Below are 20,476 nucleotides of genomic sequence, written 5' to 3' on the forward strand. Positions count from 1 at the left end.
AGGCCGAGATGGCGGATTGGTTGAGTCCAGGAGTTTGAGACCAGCCTGGGCAACATGGCAAAACCCCGTCTCTATTTCTTAAAAAAATGTTTTTTAAAAATAGGCCAGGCTCGGTGGCTCATGCCTATAATCACAGTACTTTGGGAGGCCGAGGCGGGAGGATCACCTGAGGTCAGGAGTTCGAGACCAGCCTGGCCAATATGGTGACACCCCGTCTCTACTAAAAATACAAAAATTAGCTGGGTATGGTGGTGCGTGCCTGTAGTCCGGCTACTCAGGAAGCTGAAGCAGGAGAATGGCTTGAACCTTGGAGGCGGAGGTTGCAGTGAGCTGAGATCATACCATTGCACTCCAGCCTGGGCAACAGAGACTCCATCTCAAAAGAAAAAAAAAAAAAAAGAAAAACAGAATTGAGGGAAATAGAGGAATCAAGGATGATGCCTAGCCTAGGATTTTGGCTTGATGGTAAGTGGTGATGCTATGTATCAATATGGTTAAGATTCGGGGAAGAACATGCATGTGGGGTGAAAATTAAGATTTTCATTTTAGTCATATAAGTCAGAGTTACCCTTAGACACATATGTGGAAAAGACAAGTAGGCAGCTGGATGTTTGGGCTGTGCTCCCAAAAGACATTTTATTCTTCTGTAAATCTCTGTAATCTCAGGGAGTGTCTGAAATATAATGGGTGTTTAACAAATGATGTTTAGATTAATTTTTATTTAAAGGAATTAGAAACATATAAGACTCAGAGTTAGAAAATGACTTAGGATTCTATGCCACATTTAGATTCTTTTTGGCAGATAACAATTAGTTGCCCAAGAAGCTTGTGGTGGCTACAGGTGATAGAGAAAGCAGTTCATTCAGCCCACGTGCTGCCACTTATTAGACAAGCTTTCAGCAGCAAGCAGGTCTAGAACTGGCTTGGTAAGCTTGATGACGTTTCAGCACTCTTGCCTTTTAGGGTTTCTGATCACACCTGTAAGGCAGGGTTACTTGAGGCTGCCTGTATACAAGGTTCATTCATTGCAGCATTCAGAGGCAGGAGTTCGTGATTCTAGTCAGCTTTTTACAACCAGACGTCCTCCTCCACCATCGGCTGAACACCAGGCCAAATTAGGATCCAGCCTTGGGCACCCTCCTTCATGGTGCAGGTTATAGGGCACTCCAGATTCTTGCTCTGGCGTGTTCTGGCAAGAGCGGGGAGTGTCTCTAGCCTACCCCTAAATCTTGAATACCCATCATTTAACCAGAGTGCCAACTTCTAACACGCATCCTGCAATTTCACAAGTCACCAATAAAAACTCACTTGACATTCAGTCTGTTAATTAGCCTAGACTTGGTGATTGATTGAAATGTGATAGCAGAAGGATTTGTGGTGGCTACATCTAGAGTGTGGCCTTTTGAGATGTGCCTGCTGACTGCTCTGGAATGGAGATTCTTTACAGCCTGTCACCTGGCCATCCCTAGAATTTAAGCTCAAATTAACTGAGTGGGACTGAAGTATTTCAGAGTATATAACAGACAATCTTCCCTAGTTCCCTGATCTTTGAAAGCGGTAGCTGGAAGAGCCAATCCTCTCATTTTAGTAACGAGAAGTCAGAGGCTCAGAGAGGAAGCGGGACCGCCCAAAGTCACCCCTTTGGTTGGCCGTGCGGCAGCTCTTGGCCTGGGCATTTCTGGGAAGAACTAGGAAGATGATAGGGGCTCCCGAGACCCGCTTGAGTAGCAGACAATTTCATAATCTCTTCCCACCTGCCTGGCTCAGAAAGTTTACCCTTCACCCCACATCACCTGGTAATAAATCAAAATGGAACCATTAAACCAAGGCCTTGCCGTGGGGCCCATGTTTCAACCTGATTCTAGGGGAGACTTCCTCTCGGATGAAGTGAGAGGGATTGAAAAATGAGAAAAAGCAGAAACAAAACTAGCTGTTGGGAAAAGTGTCCAGAAGAGGGCGTGAGCCGCTGGGTATAAAACATTCCCGCGGCCTCTGTGATCCTCGGGAAAGGGACCGGCAGCTGCTTAGGTAAGAGCGGATTGCGGTGAGAGCCAAGTGTCTGTTGGAGGACTGGAGGCTCAGAACACTTCAGTAGGGTGAGAAGGAGACTGTGCGTTCGCGGACGGTGATATTACATTTCTTCTGATCCATGTCACCTCACTTATCCCTCCTCTCCATCCAAGCTCCGATAGACTCATCATTACCTTCTGGGGGGAGGGGGCGCGGGGGGGCGTGTCATTACAGTCACTTATATAGAGCCCGTGAGCCCTGGGAGTAGCCTCTAGGATCAGGGATTTTGGAGGTTCTGGGAAAGCATAAACCACACTGTTTTGCCTCCGTCTTCTTCAAAGAGAAGAAGTCAGCCCCGCCACCCCTTTTCAGCAGTCAGGATGCCTCCTAGGAAGCAAAGCCGCTCATTCCATTTCGCATTAAAGGCGAGGTTTATGTGAAACACCCTCTAAAGGAAGCACATGACTTACAGTCGTACTGAGTTGTAAAAAACTGGTATCAAACCTTCCCAGGAAGCAAGCTTTAAGGTGCAGGTTTCCTCCATTGAGACTATCAATCCAGCCTCTGTGACAACAGCTCTAAGCTTTCTTGGGCACCATAAGCCAGGTGTAAGGAGGGCAGCCACCAGGGAACCACCAGTAATTCCCAGCAGGGGTACAGCCCACCGGTGGCAAAATAGCATCCTTGACAGTGATAATCCAGGCTCTGCTTGCATTCCTTCAGGGACAGCTTGCTCACTTCTTCGTGAGATGCCTGGTCCTCTCTTGATAGTTTTTCTTATGTGAATGTTGTACTTATGCCTCATGGTTGTCCAGGATTTATTACCCTGAAACTTCCTCCCTGTGGGCCTGGCCTCTATTAATCAGCTTAATCTCTCTTTCACAAAACTGATTTTTAAGTATTTAAGAACACAGTGTCCCTATCTCTCGTTGGGGGTCCCCAGTCCTCACCATTCCTCAGTCCTCAGAGTCTTCTTTTCCTAAACTAAACAACTTCAATAACCTTCAATCATCCTCACATGTTAGAGCTCCACCATGGAAGAATGTTGGAGCAGAAGTCTGGGTCAGGGGGTTGGGGACTGTGCCAGGGCCTCCCCGTCCAAATAGTAACAGAAGTTACTGCTGAAGCTGCAGAGGCTGGGTGCTAACTTAAAACAGGTGAAAAAATAAGTCTGTATTGTCCCAAGAGAGACCTGGAGATGAGCACAGACTAAACTGGCAAGCTGAAAGCATTTCACAGCATCAAGATGGTTAACACCATTTTAAATCCTGAATTCCTAAGAAAGTCCTAATGTGGGGAGCTGTGGAAGTGGCTGTCCTCCACCCGAGGGGCTTTAGACTTTCTTGCTCTTTTTTTTTTTTTTTATTTGCCAGGGTCTTGCTCTGGTTGCCCAGGTTGGAGTGCAGTGGCATGACCACAGCTCACTGCAGCCTTGACCTTCTGGGTTCAAGCAATCCTCCCATCTCTGCCTCCTGAGTATCTGGGACTACAAGTGCATGACACCACACCTGGCTAATATATTTTTGTAGAGATGGGGTTTCCCTATGTTGCCCAGGATTATCTCAAACTCTTGGGCTCAAGTGATCCTCCATTTTGGCCTCCCAAAACATTGGGGTTATAGGTGTGAGCCATCGTGCCCAGATGACTTTCTTGCCCTTATATTCTCAAAATGATTTTTTAAAAACCTATATGTCTCCATACATTTTGGATATTTTTAAAGTTTCCATAGTTGAAAAAGATGTAATTTTGGTGTACCTAGTCACTTAAAATACTGTATTACTGTTTTAAATGAACCCAATGGACTCTAACTGTCATAGCAATTTGATAACTTCCATTGTCCATTTTTAAAATACACAAACAAGTTATTTAAATCAATTATTTTTTGTTCCTCGAGCCTGAAACTCCATTCCACTTTTTCCACGGAATTTTATCCTACATTTTTTTGTGGTAGAAGTCCTTTTAATAACCACCCTATAATAATTAACCACAACAAAAATAGCTATATAAATTAATATATTTAAAAAATTTCCAGTGGTCTAAGTATTAAAATTATTTTGAATTATCACAAATAGTATTACTGCACAGCTTCAAAAATCTATTCCTATTTTTGTTATAAGTGCTGAGAGGAATCTTGTTTACATAAATAAATAGATAGGAAGGGAAGTTTTGTTGGAACAGCATCCTTCAATTCTTTGAATTCCTTCTGAGTTGCCAAAAATTACATAGTGATCCATCAAAGGATTATTTTTAATAACCTGTCAGCTGACCACTGGCTTAAGTCCTGCTTTAATTTTGTTGATAGCACATAAGTGGAAACTACTTGAGCTGCAAAAGAATTTGTGGCCCCTTCTTTAGTTACTTGCTTTCTCAGCACCAAATTTCTAAGTGTCCTTTTGTGTGGCATCATGCTTTGGCTACCCAGGCAAACCACCATCCTACTACTCAGGAGGTCTGAGAATGTGTCTTTTGCAAAGCGAGAGAAAGGGACCTGGGAACTGAGACCTGAGAATGACCCTCACCTAATTGCAGGCCTGATTTTTTTTCAAATCAGTGTTTAGGAAGAAATACATATGAAGATATAGGATCTGGACACCGATTCCTTTAAAACAAAATATGGGAATAACAACGTGAATAGTCTTGGTGTACAGGGCCCCACAAACCCCAATTTGAAGATGGCCACTTTAGCAGGTATTTGGGGAATGAACCTGCCATGATGAGGAGAGAATTTGCTAGAATGAAGTTCTTATCAGTAAGCCAAGGATCACAGAACACTTTTGTATATGATTATATTAGTCATCTATCACTGCATAGCAAATTATCCTCAAACTTAGTGGTTTTAAACAACACATTTATTATCAGACAGTTTACATGGGTCACAGAATTATATCACAGTTTCTTTAATGTAGATGCAGCTTTATGGGATCCTCGCTTCAGGGTGGATCACATGGTTGCAATCAAAGTGTCAGCTGGGGATGTGGTCTCATCTGAAAGCTCATTGTATTACTCAGGGTTATCTAGAGGGACAGAACTAATGGAAAATATATATGAGTTTATTAAGTATTAACTCACACAATCACCAGCTCCCACAGTAGGCCATCTGCAGGCTGAGGAGCAAAGAGAGGCAGTTGGAGTTCCAAAGCTGAAGAACTTGGAGTCTGATGTTCGAGGGCAGGAAGCATCCAGCAGGGGAGAAAGATGTAGGCTGGGAGGCTAGGCCAGTCTCTCTTTTCCCATTTTCCTGCTTTTTATTCTAGCCATGCTGGCAGCTAATTAGATTGTGCTCACCCAGATTAAGGGTGGGTCTGCCTTTCCCAGCCCACTGACTCAAATGTAAATCTCCTTTGGCAATACTCTCACAGACACACCCAGGATCAATACTTCGTATCCTTCAATCAAGTTGACACCCAGTATTAACAATCACAGTCATTTGGACAAGAATCTCCTTCCAAGCTTACTCACATAGTTGTTGGGAGAATTCGGTCCCTCAAGGGCCATTGGACTGAAGCCTCCCTTATTTCCTTGCCATATGGGCCTTTCCACAGTAACTCTCCATCAGGGCAAGCATATGACAAGAGCCAGAGAGAGTTCCAGTAAGATGAAAGTCAAAGTCCTTTATAATGAATCTGGCATGCCATCATCTTTGCTCTATTTTATTGTTAGAACCAAATCTCTAGGTCTAGCCCACACATAAATGGAAGAGATTACACAAAAGGAGACCATTAGGAGGTGAGAAATATTGGGAGCCATTTCAGAAGCATCCCATAATCGGGCTTTAATGACTATCTGTTGGGGAAAACAACTTCGACCATTATTCCCATGTCTCAGGGACTACTATTTCAACCATACTTCCATTTCTTGGATACAATCTGGAAAACTCAACTCAGTACTCAAATCTATATGAGAGAGACAGTGGATTGCCAGCTGGCCGAGGGTGATGAGGACATTATGGACCTCTGGAAATGAGAGAGGACCTGCAGAAGTTCAATGACTGTGCTGGCTGCCTCACAGGATAATGAATTCTCTATCGGCAGCAGTGTCTAATCAGAGCCTGGGTGGTCCCACATTTGGGAAGCTGAGCATTCTTGCACTGTGCATTAGGCTAGATGACCTCCACCCCAAAAACTGTGATTCAGGGTCAGTGAGTCCATGCCCAGGTTTTAGTTCAGGGATAAGTTTGTTTTCTCTCACCCTTTCTTCCATGCAGGTCAAGTTGTCCCCTTTTCACGTTTAGGGAGTTTATATTCCAACTGTGAATATACTTTATGGCTCCTCATCCAGATCCAGAGTTCACTTTATTCATTCCCTTGCCCTGGTTTGGGGGGCCAGACCTCAGGAGAAATCCTGGCATAATTTAAGTTTTCTGGAAGAGACAGAATTTGGAGAGAAAGGAGTCTAATGGATTATGTTATTACTGAAAACATTTGAAACATTTGCTGTCCTGTTCTGGTTGCTCCTCCAGTCAGTGCCCTGCCCTGATAATTTCAGAAGCGGCCCTGCATCTTGTTTTGGCCAATGAGATGTGAGTGCATCCCTCTCAGTACTGAAATGTGAGTCAGTCCTCAAGCAGAAGCTTTAGAAGCTGGAACAGGGTTTGCTACATCTCTTTTCCTTCCACCACAACACAGGGAAGCTTCCAGGTAGGAGCCCAAAGGAGAGTCTCTAGAGCAGAGCCGCATCCAGCCCATGGTAGGTATGTAATATTAACAAGAAAGACAGCCTTTGTTTCAGGAACTGAGGCTTTCGGGATAGAGCAGGAAAGGGAGAAGATATGAATCTGTTTGGTAAAGGAGAAGATATAAGAAAATTATTATTATTTTTGGAAACAGAGTCTCACTCTGTTGCCCAGGCTGGAGTACACTGGCACAATCTCAGCTCACTGCCACCTCTGCCTTCCGGGTTCAAGAGATTCTCCTGCCTCAGCCTCCCAAGTAGCTGGGTCTGCAGGTATGCTAATTTTTGTATTTTTAGTAGAGATGGGGTTTCACCATGTGGGCCAGGCTGGTTGTGAACTCCTGACCTCAGGTGATCCGCCTCAGCCTCCCAGAGTGCTGGGATTACAGGTATGAGCCACTGTGTCCGGCCCATAAGAAAATAATTTTAACTGTCACTGTATAGTTTATAAACTGCTTTCACAGAAGGGCCAGTGAATAAGAAGGGTTCTTCTTAGTGGAATTCCTCCTCTCTTTCTTTCTTTGCTTATGCGAATTTTTCTGTTTAGTAATCCCTTTGTTTTCTCTTTTCCACTAATTAATGAGCAGTACTTCGTTTAAGACTTGGCCCAAAACATATCTCAATTTACCTACTATTTACTGTGATCAACTTTGTGCAAGTCATGTTCTAGGATGTGCAGAGGACACAAATATGGATCAGGTGTGGTCCCTGCCCTCAAGACTCTTAGAGCCTAGTGGTGAGGAGGAGAAAGGGATATTAGTTCACATATCATACAGGGTGCAAATGAATGCCTTGGAAGTTCACTTTTTGTTATTTGTGTGAGAGAAATCCTCACCTGTCAGAAAGGAGACTAAGGCATTCCAACAGGTATCTTCTTTTTACTTTGAGAAGCCATGGAGCACAGAGCAATGTTTCTCAAAGTGTGGGCCCTACACCACCTGGGATATGTATTAAATTTGCAGACTCGTAGGCCGGGCGTGATGGCTCATGTCTGTCATCCCAGCACTTTGGGGGCCGAGGTGGGCAGATCACCTGAGGCTGATCAATCTCTACTAAACCCCCTCTCTACTAAAAATACAAAATTAGCCAGGCATGGTGGCGCATGCCTATAATCTCAGCTACTCGGGAGGCTGAGGCAGGAGAATTGCTTGAACCCAGGAGGTGGAGGTTGTGGTGAGCTGAGATGGCGCCACTGCACTCCAGCCTGAGCAGCAAGAGCAAAACTCCATCTCAAAAAAAAAAAAAAAAAAGCAATTCAGACTCATTGATCATGTCTCTGACCAAATGAATTAATATCCCCTGATAGCCCCTTAATCCTGGTACACACTCAACATCCATTGACATAAAAAGCAAGGGTTAGACACTCGAGTGAGACTTTAATTGAACAGTAGCTGTCTGACCTGGAGTGTTTTTCACACCCTTCTCCCTAAGCCTCACTTTGCCCATCTGTAAAACAGGCTTAATATTCTGAACCTCCTTTATAAGGTTGTGAGGCTTCAACAAGATCACAGAAGTAAAGCGCTTGGTATGTTTCCTGGATCAAGTAAGTTTTAAAATGTCTTTATTGTTCAAAGGAGGGAAAGACCATATCTGATTGTGGGATTAGAAATTCACAAAGCTCTGGCCAAGTGTAGGACTCAGGAATGTGATTCAGTTCAGTCAACATGAATTGAGCCTTTCATTTGTGCCAGGTGTGATGGAAGCCAGACAGTTGGAACCAGTTAGGGGTGGGGAGAAAGGATGGAAACAAATGAGTGTCAGGTTGGTCCGAGGTCCAAGTGGCATTGTTACCGTTGCCTATCTGCAGGTGGAAAGGTGGATCTTGAGTAAGGTTAGAATTAGATTCGAGAATTAGCATTGTGAGCGGGAGACAAAATGGGGGCATGGCTGAGAAGAAAGATGAGATCTCTGAAATGGAGCATAGTTTTATTCAGAAATCAGGAAGAGGACGCAGGCCTAGAAAATAATGTTGAGAAGGTTTGGTTAGAGAGGCTAGAAAACAAGAGAAAAATAATACCCAGGGAAAAGATGGTTTAAGGTAATGGGTTGAATCAGTTCCCACCCCATGCTTCACAGTGATGAGGCAATTTCAATAGCATAGGGCTGAGTGGAAGCCAAATAAGAAGAAATTAGAACAGCAACTTTTATTTATTTATTTTTTATTTTTTAAAGATGGAGTCTTGTTCTGTCACCCAGGCTGGAGTGTAGTGGTGTGGTTTCAGCTCACTGCAACTCCACCTCCCAGGTTCAAGTAATTCTCCTGCCTCAGCCTTCCAAGTAGCTGAGATTACAGGCATGCACCACCACGCCCAGCTAATTTTTGTATTTTCAGTAGAGACGGGGGTTTCACCATGTTGGCCAGGCTGATCTTGAACTCCTGACCTCAAGTGATCGGCCCACATTGGCCTCCCAAAGTGCTGGGATTATAGGCGTGAGCCACCACACCCAGCCAGAACAGCAACTCTTAAACTTGGCTGCCATTAGAACCATCTGGGAGCTCTTCAGAATCCTTTCACCCAGGGCAACGCCCCCCAGACAAGTTAAATCAATTTCTGGGAGTGGGAACCAGACATCCCACTTGTTTCAAAAGTGATTTAGATGTGCATAAAGTGTTGAGAATCAGAGAATTAAGGAAGGACTGGTCGTAAGTGGAGATAGCTAAATAAGTGAAGCTACTGCTTTAAGAAGTTTAGCAGGAGAGGAAAACACAAAAAGCCAGGAGCCAGTGGAGAGAGGAAGAGTTGCTGGTAGAGAGATGGGACCACTAATGGTGGTGGAGGATGAGGCCAGGATCTAGGCAAGACTGACGATTTTCTTATTCAAAAAGCGGAGAATCACCCGGAGGCAGAAAGAACAATGAGTACTGGCCCCACACCAGAGTTTCTGGTTCAGTAGGTCTGCAGTGGAGCCCAATAACTTGTATTTCTAACAAGTTACCAGATGATGCTGATGGTGGGCGTGGGGGGTGGGGACACACTTTAAAAGCTACAGGAATTCGGGGAAGGGAACTATGCAGAAAAATTTTTGAGGAAGAGAAAAAAATCCCTTTCTGCTCTTGCCACTGATATGAAGAGTTCCATTTTAGGTCCAATGAGAGCCGCCCAAGCTTTGGTCAATGCATTTGTCACCCTGGAAGTACTATCCTTTAGACTTTCAGAGGAGCTTTAAAAACTGGGATACCCAGGTCCCATCCTTCATTATATCAGAATTCCTTGGGTTGGGGGCCTCTTCCTTGGAACGCTTAAAGCTCCCCAGGTGACTCTCATTGTGGAGGTGCCCATGGGAAGGCCTGCACAGGTGAATTACAACGGGATCTTGCGTTCCAGGTGGGATGCCTCTGAGAATCACCTTCTGGGGCTCCTCAACAACGGCCCGGGCTGGTACAGATGTATCTTCTGGTTGAGAACCACTTTTCAGGGGCAACCCCTGGGTCAGGGACAGATGTCACCTTCAGAACTGAGTGTCTCCTCGACAGCCCCTGGTCTCCCACCACAGACTTCTGGCAGTTTTTTTTTCTTGGTTGAAATTTCTACTTTTCGCTGCAAGTGGGAGAGGAGCTGAAGTTGCTGTAGGCAGCCAAGTGCCATGGGCAGAGAGGGAACACAAATAAACGAGGTAGTGAGTGGCAGAAGGACCCGGAGTCTGCATGTAGGAGAGACGGGGGTTGGGAGAACGTGAGACTTCCCGGAAAAGCAGAAACCCTCTGAGATGAGTGGCCTGGAGTCTCCTTGGAGGCTGTGGGCAAAAGTGGCCGATATTTGTACAGAAGGAGTTACGACTCCCACCTTTCTGACAAGGATTTCCGCTCAGAGAGTTCAGTTTGAAGGAGAAGATCCTTGGTGTATGTATATCCAGGTCGCCTTAATAACGATCTACGAGTAACTGAATTTTAATCATGAAAGCGCTGAATACAGCCAGGTAAAATCGAGGGCAATGTCTGGGGCCTTCCAGCCATAGACGCTTCTCTTTTTTTCCCCCCTCTCTGGTTAGTTCCTCTCCCCTTATCTTGTCTGCACCGCGTGCGTGCCGGACTCCGCGGGGCCGGTGCGGGTGGAAGCCGAGCGCGGCAGGGCAGGTGCGGGCACCGGGCGCACCTGTGCCTGCGGGCGCGCGGCGTCCAGCAGGGGGCGGCCCGCGCCGGTCCCCGAGCTCCTCTCTGAGCGCCCCGCCCCCGGCCCGGAGGCCCAGGTGGCAGCGGGGGCGCGGGAGGGCGCGTCGGGCCGGGCACCGGCAGGGCTCAGAGGCGCGGCGGCGCACGGGCCGTCCGCTCTGACGCGAGCGGGTCCTCCCTCCTCGCCGGCCCTCGCCTCCTTCCCACACCTGGGCGGGGAGCGGTGCGGCGCGGCCTCCTCCCCCGGCGCTCGCAACTCCTGTCCGGCCGCAGCTGCGCCGCCGCCGCGGGAGTAAAGGTCGCGCCGCCAGGATTTAGCCGGCCGCGGCGCCTCCGGGAAGCCGGCGGGGCAGGTCGGAGAAGAGCGAGAAGATCGAGAAACTCCAGGCCAGCCCGGGAACATGGCGCCAGGCGGGCCAGCCGCGGACTGAGAGCCGCGGGGCAGCGAGGAGCCGGGGCCCAAGCCCCGCCCGGCCCGGGCCATGTCGGTGGGCGAGCTCTACAGCCAGGTGAGCGCGGCAGCGAGGGAGGCGCCGCGGGGCCGGGGTGGCGCGCTCGGGGCCACCTAGCACTCAGGGTCGCCTTCTCCCTCGGCTACTGGAGGCGGGAGGTGACGGGAGACCCCCCCCCCGTGTCCCCCTCGTCACCGTCCTCGGAGTCGCTAACTTCGGTTGGAGGAGAAAGTTTGGCGGTTCCGGGAACGCCCGCACTGACCCGCCACCCGGCTCCTGGAGGTTCCGCAGCGCCACGGCTCAGCACCAAGCCGGGGCTGTCGCCCCCTCCCCGCCGCGCCCCTCACTTTCGTTGCCTGGGCTTGGCTCCAGCCGAGTTCCCCGAACGGCAGGGCGAGCCTGCCAGCTCTGAGCGCTGAGCGCGGGACGGTCCCCTGCGGTGCGCCCGCCGCTGTCCCCTGTCCCCGCCGTGGACCCCGCCCCAGGGGCTCTGCGGCGCCGGCTCTCGAGGGCGCGCCTCCGAGGCGTCCTTTCCTCCCGCAGACTCACAACAGGGAACCCTGGACTTGGGAGAGGTGGGGGTTCTGGACTTGGTGGAGAGGGAGGAGACAACCTGGCGTGAGGGCGCGGCGGCTGGATGGAGTGGGGGTAAGCAATGGGTAGAGGGGTGCGCCGTTATCTCCGGAGACCCCAGGGGAGAGTGTTGTGAATTTGCTGGGAATGGGTGTTTTGACACGGCCCCTCTGGTACAAAGAGGGCTTCAGTGACTGCGGGGAGGGGATTGGAGTAAAGTCGAACCGGGAGCAGGGTGTGAGTTTCAGGATGCCTTCAAGGTCAGAAGGGATGTGCGAGGCTGGGTGCTCCGAATCGGGAGCAGGTGCAGACCGGGCGGAGACGCCCGCGTTCCGCAGCAGTTGCTGTGGTTAAAGTTAGGGACAAGTCACCGCTTCCAGGGGAGCTCGAGGCAGCGCTGCAGCCGCCCGGGACCCCTAGAGTTTCAACCTGGAGTCAGTAGTGAGAGGGGCAAAGGCCTTTTCTTCACATGTGCCCCATGCCCCTTTAAGAAAACAAGTTTTGGATAGTCCAATGCCTGGTTTTCCTGTTCGTCTTCTTGGGTGGCCAAAACACGTTTAACAGTGCCTGTGCACACGCCTCCATGCAGAGTTGTGTGTGCGTGTGGTGTCCACGCGCGTTGCGTGGGTGTGCGATTCCCGGGACACCCGCCCGGGCCAACAGGTCTGGGCTGGGTAGGAACAGTCACTTCCGCGTCCTTACCTGGCGATCACTCGCGGCTGTCTAGCCCATGTGGGAGCCCTTCAGCTCCGTGGGCTGGCCACCCTTCTAAGTTTGAGGAATTTTCAACTCTCCCATTCCTCCTGGAGGGGAGCAGGGCCGGGATGAGTTCACGCTCACGAAGGTGGCCGCAGAGGCTGTCATCTGGCTGGGGGTGGGGCCGCAGCAGCCTCAGATACCTCTTTCGAGCCCACCAGGGGCCACCTGTGCAGCGATCAGGGATGGGCGACGGCCTCTGGGGGAGGAGGGGAGGAGGCGGGAGCCAGGGCGTGAACTCTGTGGCAGTCCTGGCCTTGGAACGGCACCCCACCCCTCTTAGCTGTGGAGGTATTGGGAGGATCCCTAAAAGCTCAGCTTTCAGTTCTTTCCCTGAAGCCGGTTAGGTTTTCAGGAGCTGGGACTGGAGGCTGGAAGCCAGTGAGGCAGGGGAAAAATCTGAACTGGAGTGCTCAAAGAGCCGAAGCTTTGTTACATTAAAGTGCATGGAGATACAACTTGTACTCCTAAGTAAAAGGAGTGACTCAACTGAATATACCTACAATGTGTTATTTTGTCAGGCAATATTGAATTGCTGTATTATATGAGGGGGAAAGTTTGTGGGGGAAAAATGGAGTTAAAAGATTAAGAATATAATCTTTATTTCTCAACACAGTTTCCATCAAGTTCAAGACACTTTTGTAAGTTATACCAGCCACTTAGTTCGTCCCTAAAGAACTGAGGGTCCTGGGAATTTAACCATGTCAATGCAGTCTCTTTTACATTATTAACTGGAAGAGATGCAGGTCATTTACTTCAAGATTAGGACACAAAGTCAGAAGGAGCCAAATCAGGACTGTGAGGTGGACGCCCAATAGTTTTCCACAGAAACTCTTGCAAAATTGCTCTTCTTTGAGAGGAATGAGAAGGAGCATTGTTGTGGCAGAAAAGGACTTTCTGGGGAAGTTTCCTGGATGTTTTTCTGCTAAAGCTTTGGGTTCCTCAAGACACTCGTAATAAGCAGATATCATCATCATTTGGCCTTCTAGAAAGTCAACAAGCAAAATGGCTTGAGCATTCCCCCAAAATGTTGCTATGATCCCTGCTCTGAACCAGTCCATCTTTGCTGTGACTAGACCTCTTCCACCTCTTCGCAGTCTTTGCTTTGATTGGGCTTTGTCTTCAGGATTGTACTGGGAGAGCCACATTTCATCCCGTTACAATTCAAAGAAATGCTTCAGGGTCTTGATCCCACTTGTTTAGAATTTCCGCCGAAAGCTCTGCTGTTGTCTGCGGTTGATCTGGGTGCAGCAGTTTTGGTATCCATCAAGTGGGAACTTTGCTCAACTTTGTTTTTGGTCAGAATCATGTAAGCTGAACCAGTTGAGATGTCTGTGGTGTCGGCTGTTGTTTCTACCATTGTCAGCCCTCTTCAATTAGGGCACAAACAAGATACATTTTTTTTTTTTTTTTCTCCCAAATGGATGTGGATGGTCTGCTGGTACAGGCTTCATCTTCAACATCGCTTCGTCCCTTCTTCAAATGAGTTATTCACTTAAAAACTGATTTCTTTGGGGGCGTTGTCCCCATAAACTTTTCATAAAGTAATGATTTCACAATTCTTCTCTCCATGCTTCATCATAAATTTGATGTTTGGTCTTGCTTCAATTTTAGTAGAATTCATGTTGCCTTGATAGGGGCTTCTTTTCAAACTGATGACTTACCTTTCTTAGTGCCTCAAACTAGACCCTGTTCTAGATCCCATTCATACTTGTTATAGCAAGTATAAAACTATGAGTTTGTTTTGGTGCAGAAAACTCTGAAATCCATGTGAATTTTTTTTCATGATATGCATTTTCCATGACCTTGAATAGTGCTCATATGAGGTTAATGGACAATTGAATAAACCCTTAATCTTCGGAGCACTAGTTTTGAAGAACAAGAATTAATATTGGATTGCTTTTAAAGACAACACTTGTAGGAGAAAACAATTTGATTTTTAGTTAGAAATGAATACATTGCATGTTAATCCTTAGGAATGATGAAGTAGTGGGAGTCTGAACTTGGGTTTCAGTGTACTTTTTCTCGGGTTATGGAGATGTATAAAACTGGTGTCACCAGAGAAAGGTCTTGGATATAAGACACTTAAAAAGTAGCTTCATTGGTGTGAGGGATTGGCATAATTAATCCCAAACAAAAATTAGAATTCTTCCCTAAGGGCTGCTGGGCTGCACCTTGCTCTGTTAATGGGTTTCCAGTTCTTAATCATTTAGGGTCTTGATTCTGAAATTAAGGAGATTTTCTGGGACCCAAGACAGTAGCTGCTAGATTTATGTTTTGAACACCTGTTATTCTTCCTGGCAATTAACACACTTGTGCTTTACTATGAGAAGCAGTTGTGTAATTGCCTAACCATGGTCTCCCCACTTGCCAAGCTGGCTTCTCAGTGTGCATGTGAATCATAAGTTACACAGGGAAGTCGTGCCTGCTACTCAGATTCACTTTGTTTCTTAGAGATTATTCATTTTAGTGTATTATCAAAATAGCCAATGTTCCCTTTTATTTTTAACTTGCGAGTGGGCTTTCCTAATGTGATGAACACTGGAGCCAGACACACACATCAGTGTATTATGTGTGATGGAAATAATTACCCATTATGCTAACAGCGTTTATACATTTTTGGGAATCGAAAATTTAAAGCCCTTTGATTATACCTCTTGCTTTTGTGACAGTTAGAAGATGTTATTATTGGAATATGAAACATTTAAATATATATTAGCTTGTATTCCATAGCGTTCAGTAAGAACCTAGTGTATTTCTAGTTATCTAAGAAAAGACTTTCTTTTTCCCTCCATCCAATTAAATGTGTTCTTGCTCTTCTTGATCTGTTCCCTTCAACTGGCAGTTTATATGTTACATGGTTTTTTTTTGGTAGGTCGGGGGCCAAAGGGCACTTCTCTATGAACAGAGACACTCCTGTTCTCAGAAGACCCAACACCTCACCTTTGAGAAATTGTTTTCTTTGTAGTGAGGTTTTTCTGGATGGAGAAAGAGTACCGGTCAGTGCCATACACTTTCAGGGTGATGTCAAAGTGAGTCAGTCTCATTCACTCTCACATCAGCTCTAAAGGTGGAGCTGATGATGGTCTCTGTTGTCACAGTGGCATGCATGTGGTCAGTGTGAGTGCTTGGCTTCCAACCCACTGGAAAAGACAATGTGGGCTTTGCTTTGCACAGATCCAGAAAGAAGCCCACACATGTGCAAGCATGGTGAATACCATTTCATTATGATGATTGCAGATAGTCTGATTTTAAAGCATAAAATGTAACCTCTCCTTCTCAGGCTGAATAATACAACTCTTGTCTATAAATTTAAATACTGCTATTTCAAATACCTGGATTTTCAATATGCTACGTTGATGCTAGCTAGCAGAGTGAATGAGAAATCGTCAAATTGAAACTGGTGCCTTGAAACCAGTGCCTTCAAATAACCTTTTTTCCTGCTTGGCTTCTAATTGATAGGTGGTGTCTGAGCAGTGGGTTTTTGAGTGCTGCTGGGAGGTTACTTTACTGGCAGACACACCATGTGTATGGCAGCTTTGCACCCAGGAGCCTTTACTAAGGGCGCTTATTTGGGACCAATCATTTGAAAAATAGATCTGTGCTTTTGGACAGGTGTCCTTTAACTGTCCCTTACCTATACCTCAGGTAATGTAAGTTTCTCCCAAGTGTCAGTCTGAAGGCAGCAAGAGCCACCTGTTTCCTCTGTACCCAGTCACCCCTGCTGGAGGGGCTGATGATTTGTTCTTTTGCTGGTAGCTCTGAGTGATGTTCTTTTTTCCAAAAAGTGGTGACAGTGTTAAATACATGAGGACTTGAAGAGTGTCAGCAGATGCTGTTAGTGCTCCTCTTGTTTCCCCCTTACTCCCTTCCCTGCATACTGCCTTGGTGTTAGCTCACTCCCAATAGCCAGCACCCATCTCTTTGTCAAAGCTCCTGAAGCTGTTTTGCCTGTGTGCATAGGGAGCCTGGGAATTGACACTCTGCAAGAGGGAACAGTCCTTAACCAATGGCACTGTAATGACATTAGTTTCCTGTCTCGTCACCTTAAGAATGGAACAGCTCTAAAGTATGGCCCATACTGTTTTCAGTTTCTTTGTACAGTTGAGCTAAAGTTACCATGCTTGGGACTTTCCTTAATATCACATGCTTGCTTGATTTCCTTCCCTCTCTTGTCCACCTTCTCTACTCCCCTACCAGTCTTTTCCTGAAAACACTGCCTTACAAGTCTCTTGAGCAGGAATCCTTGTCTCAGGATCAGATTCTAGGAGCCCAAGTTAACCCATAACTCATGGTGGCTTAGCTTAGTGGATGTTGAGAATCTCAAGGGCTTTGGCCCCTCTAGGGTCTCAGGAAAGGCTGAAGAGAAGCATGGAGGTTGTGTGTCATGCTGTCACTTTCCTACTGAGCCTCATTCTCTGTCTTGCATGTGTTTTTTTCTTCTCTCATCCCTAGTTCCAATTCCGTTGATCCTCTACTCCCTGTTTTCAGATGGGCCTATAAGCCCAGTGGATCCTGCTTGACCCTGTTGGCGATCATCAGAATTTTGAAGTTTCTACTTGTGACTTGTGGATGTGGCATATTCCAATGGCCTGTAACCTGTACTTATTGAGCAGGCTCTTGCCCTGCCCTCCTTTGTTGGTATGTGTGGTTTTTTTTTTTTTTTTTTTTTTTTTGACAGAGTCTCACTGTGTCACCAGGCTAGAGTGCAGTGGAACGATCTCAACTCACTGCAACCTCCGCCTCCTGGGTTCAAGTGATTCTCCTGCCTCAGCCTCCTGAGTAACTGGGACTGCAGGTGTGTGCCACCATGCCCGGCTACTTTTTGTACTTTTAATAGAGACGAGGTTTTACCATGTTGGCCAGGATGGTCTCGATCTCTTGACCTCATGATCTACCTGCCTCAGCCTTCTTGATAGTTTTTATGTGATGCCTTATCTACATAGGCTGAGATTCTGGAGAACAGAGGCCATGCCAGACATTTTTAGGAGCCTTTAGTGTGTTTGGTGATAAAAGCTAAATACACAAAGTACACTAACAATACAGGATTATCTGTGTGTCATTAGAGGAGTGCACATACTCCTCTACAAGTTACAGGCATTTTGTAGAAGTTACAGGCACTTTGCAGAAGTGTTGATCTGGTGGGCTACAGTACTGGGGGAAAGACTTCCTTTAAGGTATAGTGGGACATGACTGGGGCCTAAAGAATGAATAGGATTTGAAATGCATGAGGAGGCTGTAAAGAAGGATGCTCTCTCAGGAGGAGACAGAGGAGAGTGAGTTTAAGCATAGGGACAGGTATGAGCTAGATGTATGTGGGGATAATCATAGCACTATTTTTAACTATTTTGAAATATAGACTTACAGAAACATTGCAAAAATAGTGCAGTTTCTATATTTTTCCAGATTGCTCTAGTGTTAACATGTCATATAACCATAGTGCAATTATTGAAACCAGGAAATTAACATTTCTGTAATACTACTAACTGGTCTATAGAGCTCACCGGAATTTTACCACCCTTTTCACTAATGTTCTTTTTCTGGGCCAGGATCCTGTCTAGGATTCCACATTGCCTTTAGGGTTGTAGCTCCCTGCCCCCATCTAGTGACAGTCGCTCAGTTTTTTGTCTTTCATGACCTTGACACTTGAAGAGCATTGGTCAAGCCAGGCACAGTCACTCACACCTGTAATCCTAGCACTTTGGGAGGCCAAGATGGGAGGATCCCTTAAACCCAGGAGTTCGAGACCAGCCTGGACAACATAGCAAGACCTCGTCTCTACAAAAATAGAAAAAATTAGCTGGGTGTGATGGCATGCACCTGTGTCCTAGCTACTCTGGAGGCCAAGGTGGGAGGATTGCTTGAGCCTTGGAATTGAGGTTGCAGTGAGCTGTGATTGTGCCACTGCACTCCAGGCTGGGTGACAGAGTGAGACCCTGTCCCCCCAGCCCCCAAAAAAAGCATTTCTCAATAATTTTATAGAATGATTTTGGGTTTGTCAGACTGTCTTATGCTTACATGGAGGTTGTGAATTTTGGGCAAGAACACATCAGAAATGCTGTGCCTTTCTTACTGCATCACCTCAGGAGACAGTGATATCAATGTATCTTGTTACTGATGGATCACTTTGATCCCTTGGTTAAGCTGATGCCTGTCAGTTTCCTTTTATTGAAGAATGGAATTTAGAAATGAAGATCTGGATGCTAGGTGTACTCATTACTACTTTTTGTAGTTACGTAGAAATTACAGAGACTAGAACTCAATAAATGTTTTATTAAGGGCAAGGGAAGTAGAAGAGTCAACTATGAACTTGAAAAGTCCTTCTTGAGTGTGGACAGAAGTCAGGTTGGAGCAGGGATAATTCTTGATTTTTGACATGTTGGGTTTGGGATGAAAATGGTTTGTCTAAGTGAAAGCATTTATTTACATTTGGAGATTTACCAAAGAGCTTAGAGGAGAAATGTCAGGATCTGGGGTTCTTGCAGATGATGCCTGGGATTTGCTTTTCTTTAATGAAGAAATGCAGTTGTCTGATAGCATGGTGTTAATAAGGGTAAGATCAGGAGCTTGGTATGGGCATTTCCAAGGCCTTTGTGACTATGATGTTGACATGGACACCCTGGATATTGTGGCGCTCTCAGCTCCGACACATTGGAACAGATACTTTCTAAGCCTTGATTTCTTTATCTGAAGAATTGGGGTGGTACCTGCACCATGGGAAGGTTACTGGAGGCTTATGATCCTAATCCATGTGAAGTGCTTGTCTAACATAGTGTTGGCAACTGTTCATCAGTTTGCTTCTCCCTCCAGTCACCATGCTGGGTGGCAGTCAGCATTATGTGGCTAGCATGTTTTTTCCCCTAACCCTTCCCTGCTGTCCTGCAGGGGTCTTGATCACAAGGAGACTTGGTGAAAGAGGAAGTAGGATTGCTACAAACATGAACTATGAGAGCGGTAGACAAGGCATCGTACTCTCCACCATCCCTGGGGAAGGAGCAAGAGCAGTCCGAAAGAAGTTTTAAGTTTAACCTGTGCTTTCTGGTCTCTTATTATAGCTTTAAAGGAAAATTAGAAAGTATTTTTCACAATGCTTCTCTTTTCCCTCTGTGAATACAAATGATTATTGAAACAATCCATACAATGCAGGAAAGACAAAAGCTCTTAGTCTCATTCCCAGAAACAGCTACTCTTGACCACTTAGGCATGTTCTCTGGACCTCCGTTGTCCAACAGCGTAACTGCATGTGGCTGCTGAGCACTTGCGATGAGGCTGGCCCAGCTAGGGATAAGCTGGAAGCATGCAATACTGTGCACACTGGGTTTCCAAGACTTAGAAAAATGTATGCAAAATATCCTTCATACTTCTTATATTGGTTATGTGTTGAAGTGATTGTTATTTGTATATTGGCTAAAATATTCTGTTCAACTCACCTTTTATATGTGATTATTAGAAAATTTAAAGTACCACAGGTGGCTCAGAGTTGTAGTTTGCATTCTGTTTCTCTTGGGCAGTGCTTCTTTAGACTTATGCACAATATGTACTCAAAACAAATGGGATCGTGCCATGTCTATTACTCTAAATCTTAATCTATGGCTATCTTTTCCTGTAGCCTACAAAGGCAATTTTGCCATTTTTAATGGCTGCACAAGGCAGCATATGGATGTACTGTAATTTTTTCTTAAAAATATACATTTTTTAAATTGCCAAGATCTGATGCCATATATTGTAATGTGTTTAACCATTCCCATGCTGCTGAGCATTTAGGTTGGTTCCAATTATTTTCCTTTTATTCTTTGTTGACAGTAATAATTGCACAAATTTATGGGGTTCAAGTGATTTTTTTAAATACACATATATAATGCATCATGATTAAATCAGGGCAATTAGGTTATCCACCGCCTCA

The 20,476-nt window shown here is 46.1% G+C and overlaps 1 protein-coding gene across 2 annotated transcripts in view; it reads left to right on the forward strand.

Annotated features, from left to right (window-relative positions):
- The first annotated feature begins 10,867 nt into the window (after positions 1-10,867).
- The window catches only part of MYO5B (myosin VB), a 363,462-nt gene continuing 353,853 nt past the window's right edge, over positions 10,868-20,476 (forward strand). The window contains exon 1 of one of the 2 annotated variants that reach the window (XM_063639552.1): positions 10,868-11,301. In XM_063639552.1, coding sequence (XP_063495622.1) covers positions 11,275-11,301 — 27 coding nt within the window. In that variant the 5' untranslated portion in view covers positions 10,868-11,274. The remainder of the gene's footprint in view (positions 11,302-20,476) is intronic. The other variant, XM_055299641.2, reaches the window with a different exon arrangement.

This window comes from Symphalangus syndactylus, chromosome 1, assembly GCF_028878055.3.
Source record: "Symphalangus syndactylus isolate Jambi chromosome 1, NHGRI_mSymSyn1-v2.1_pri, whole genome shotgun sequence".
Classification (NCBI taxonomy): domain Eukaryota; kingdom Metazoa; phylum Chordata; class Mammalia; order Primates; family Hylobatidae; genus Symphalangus; species Symphalangus syndactylus.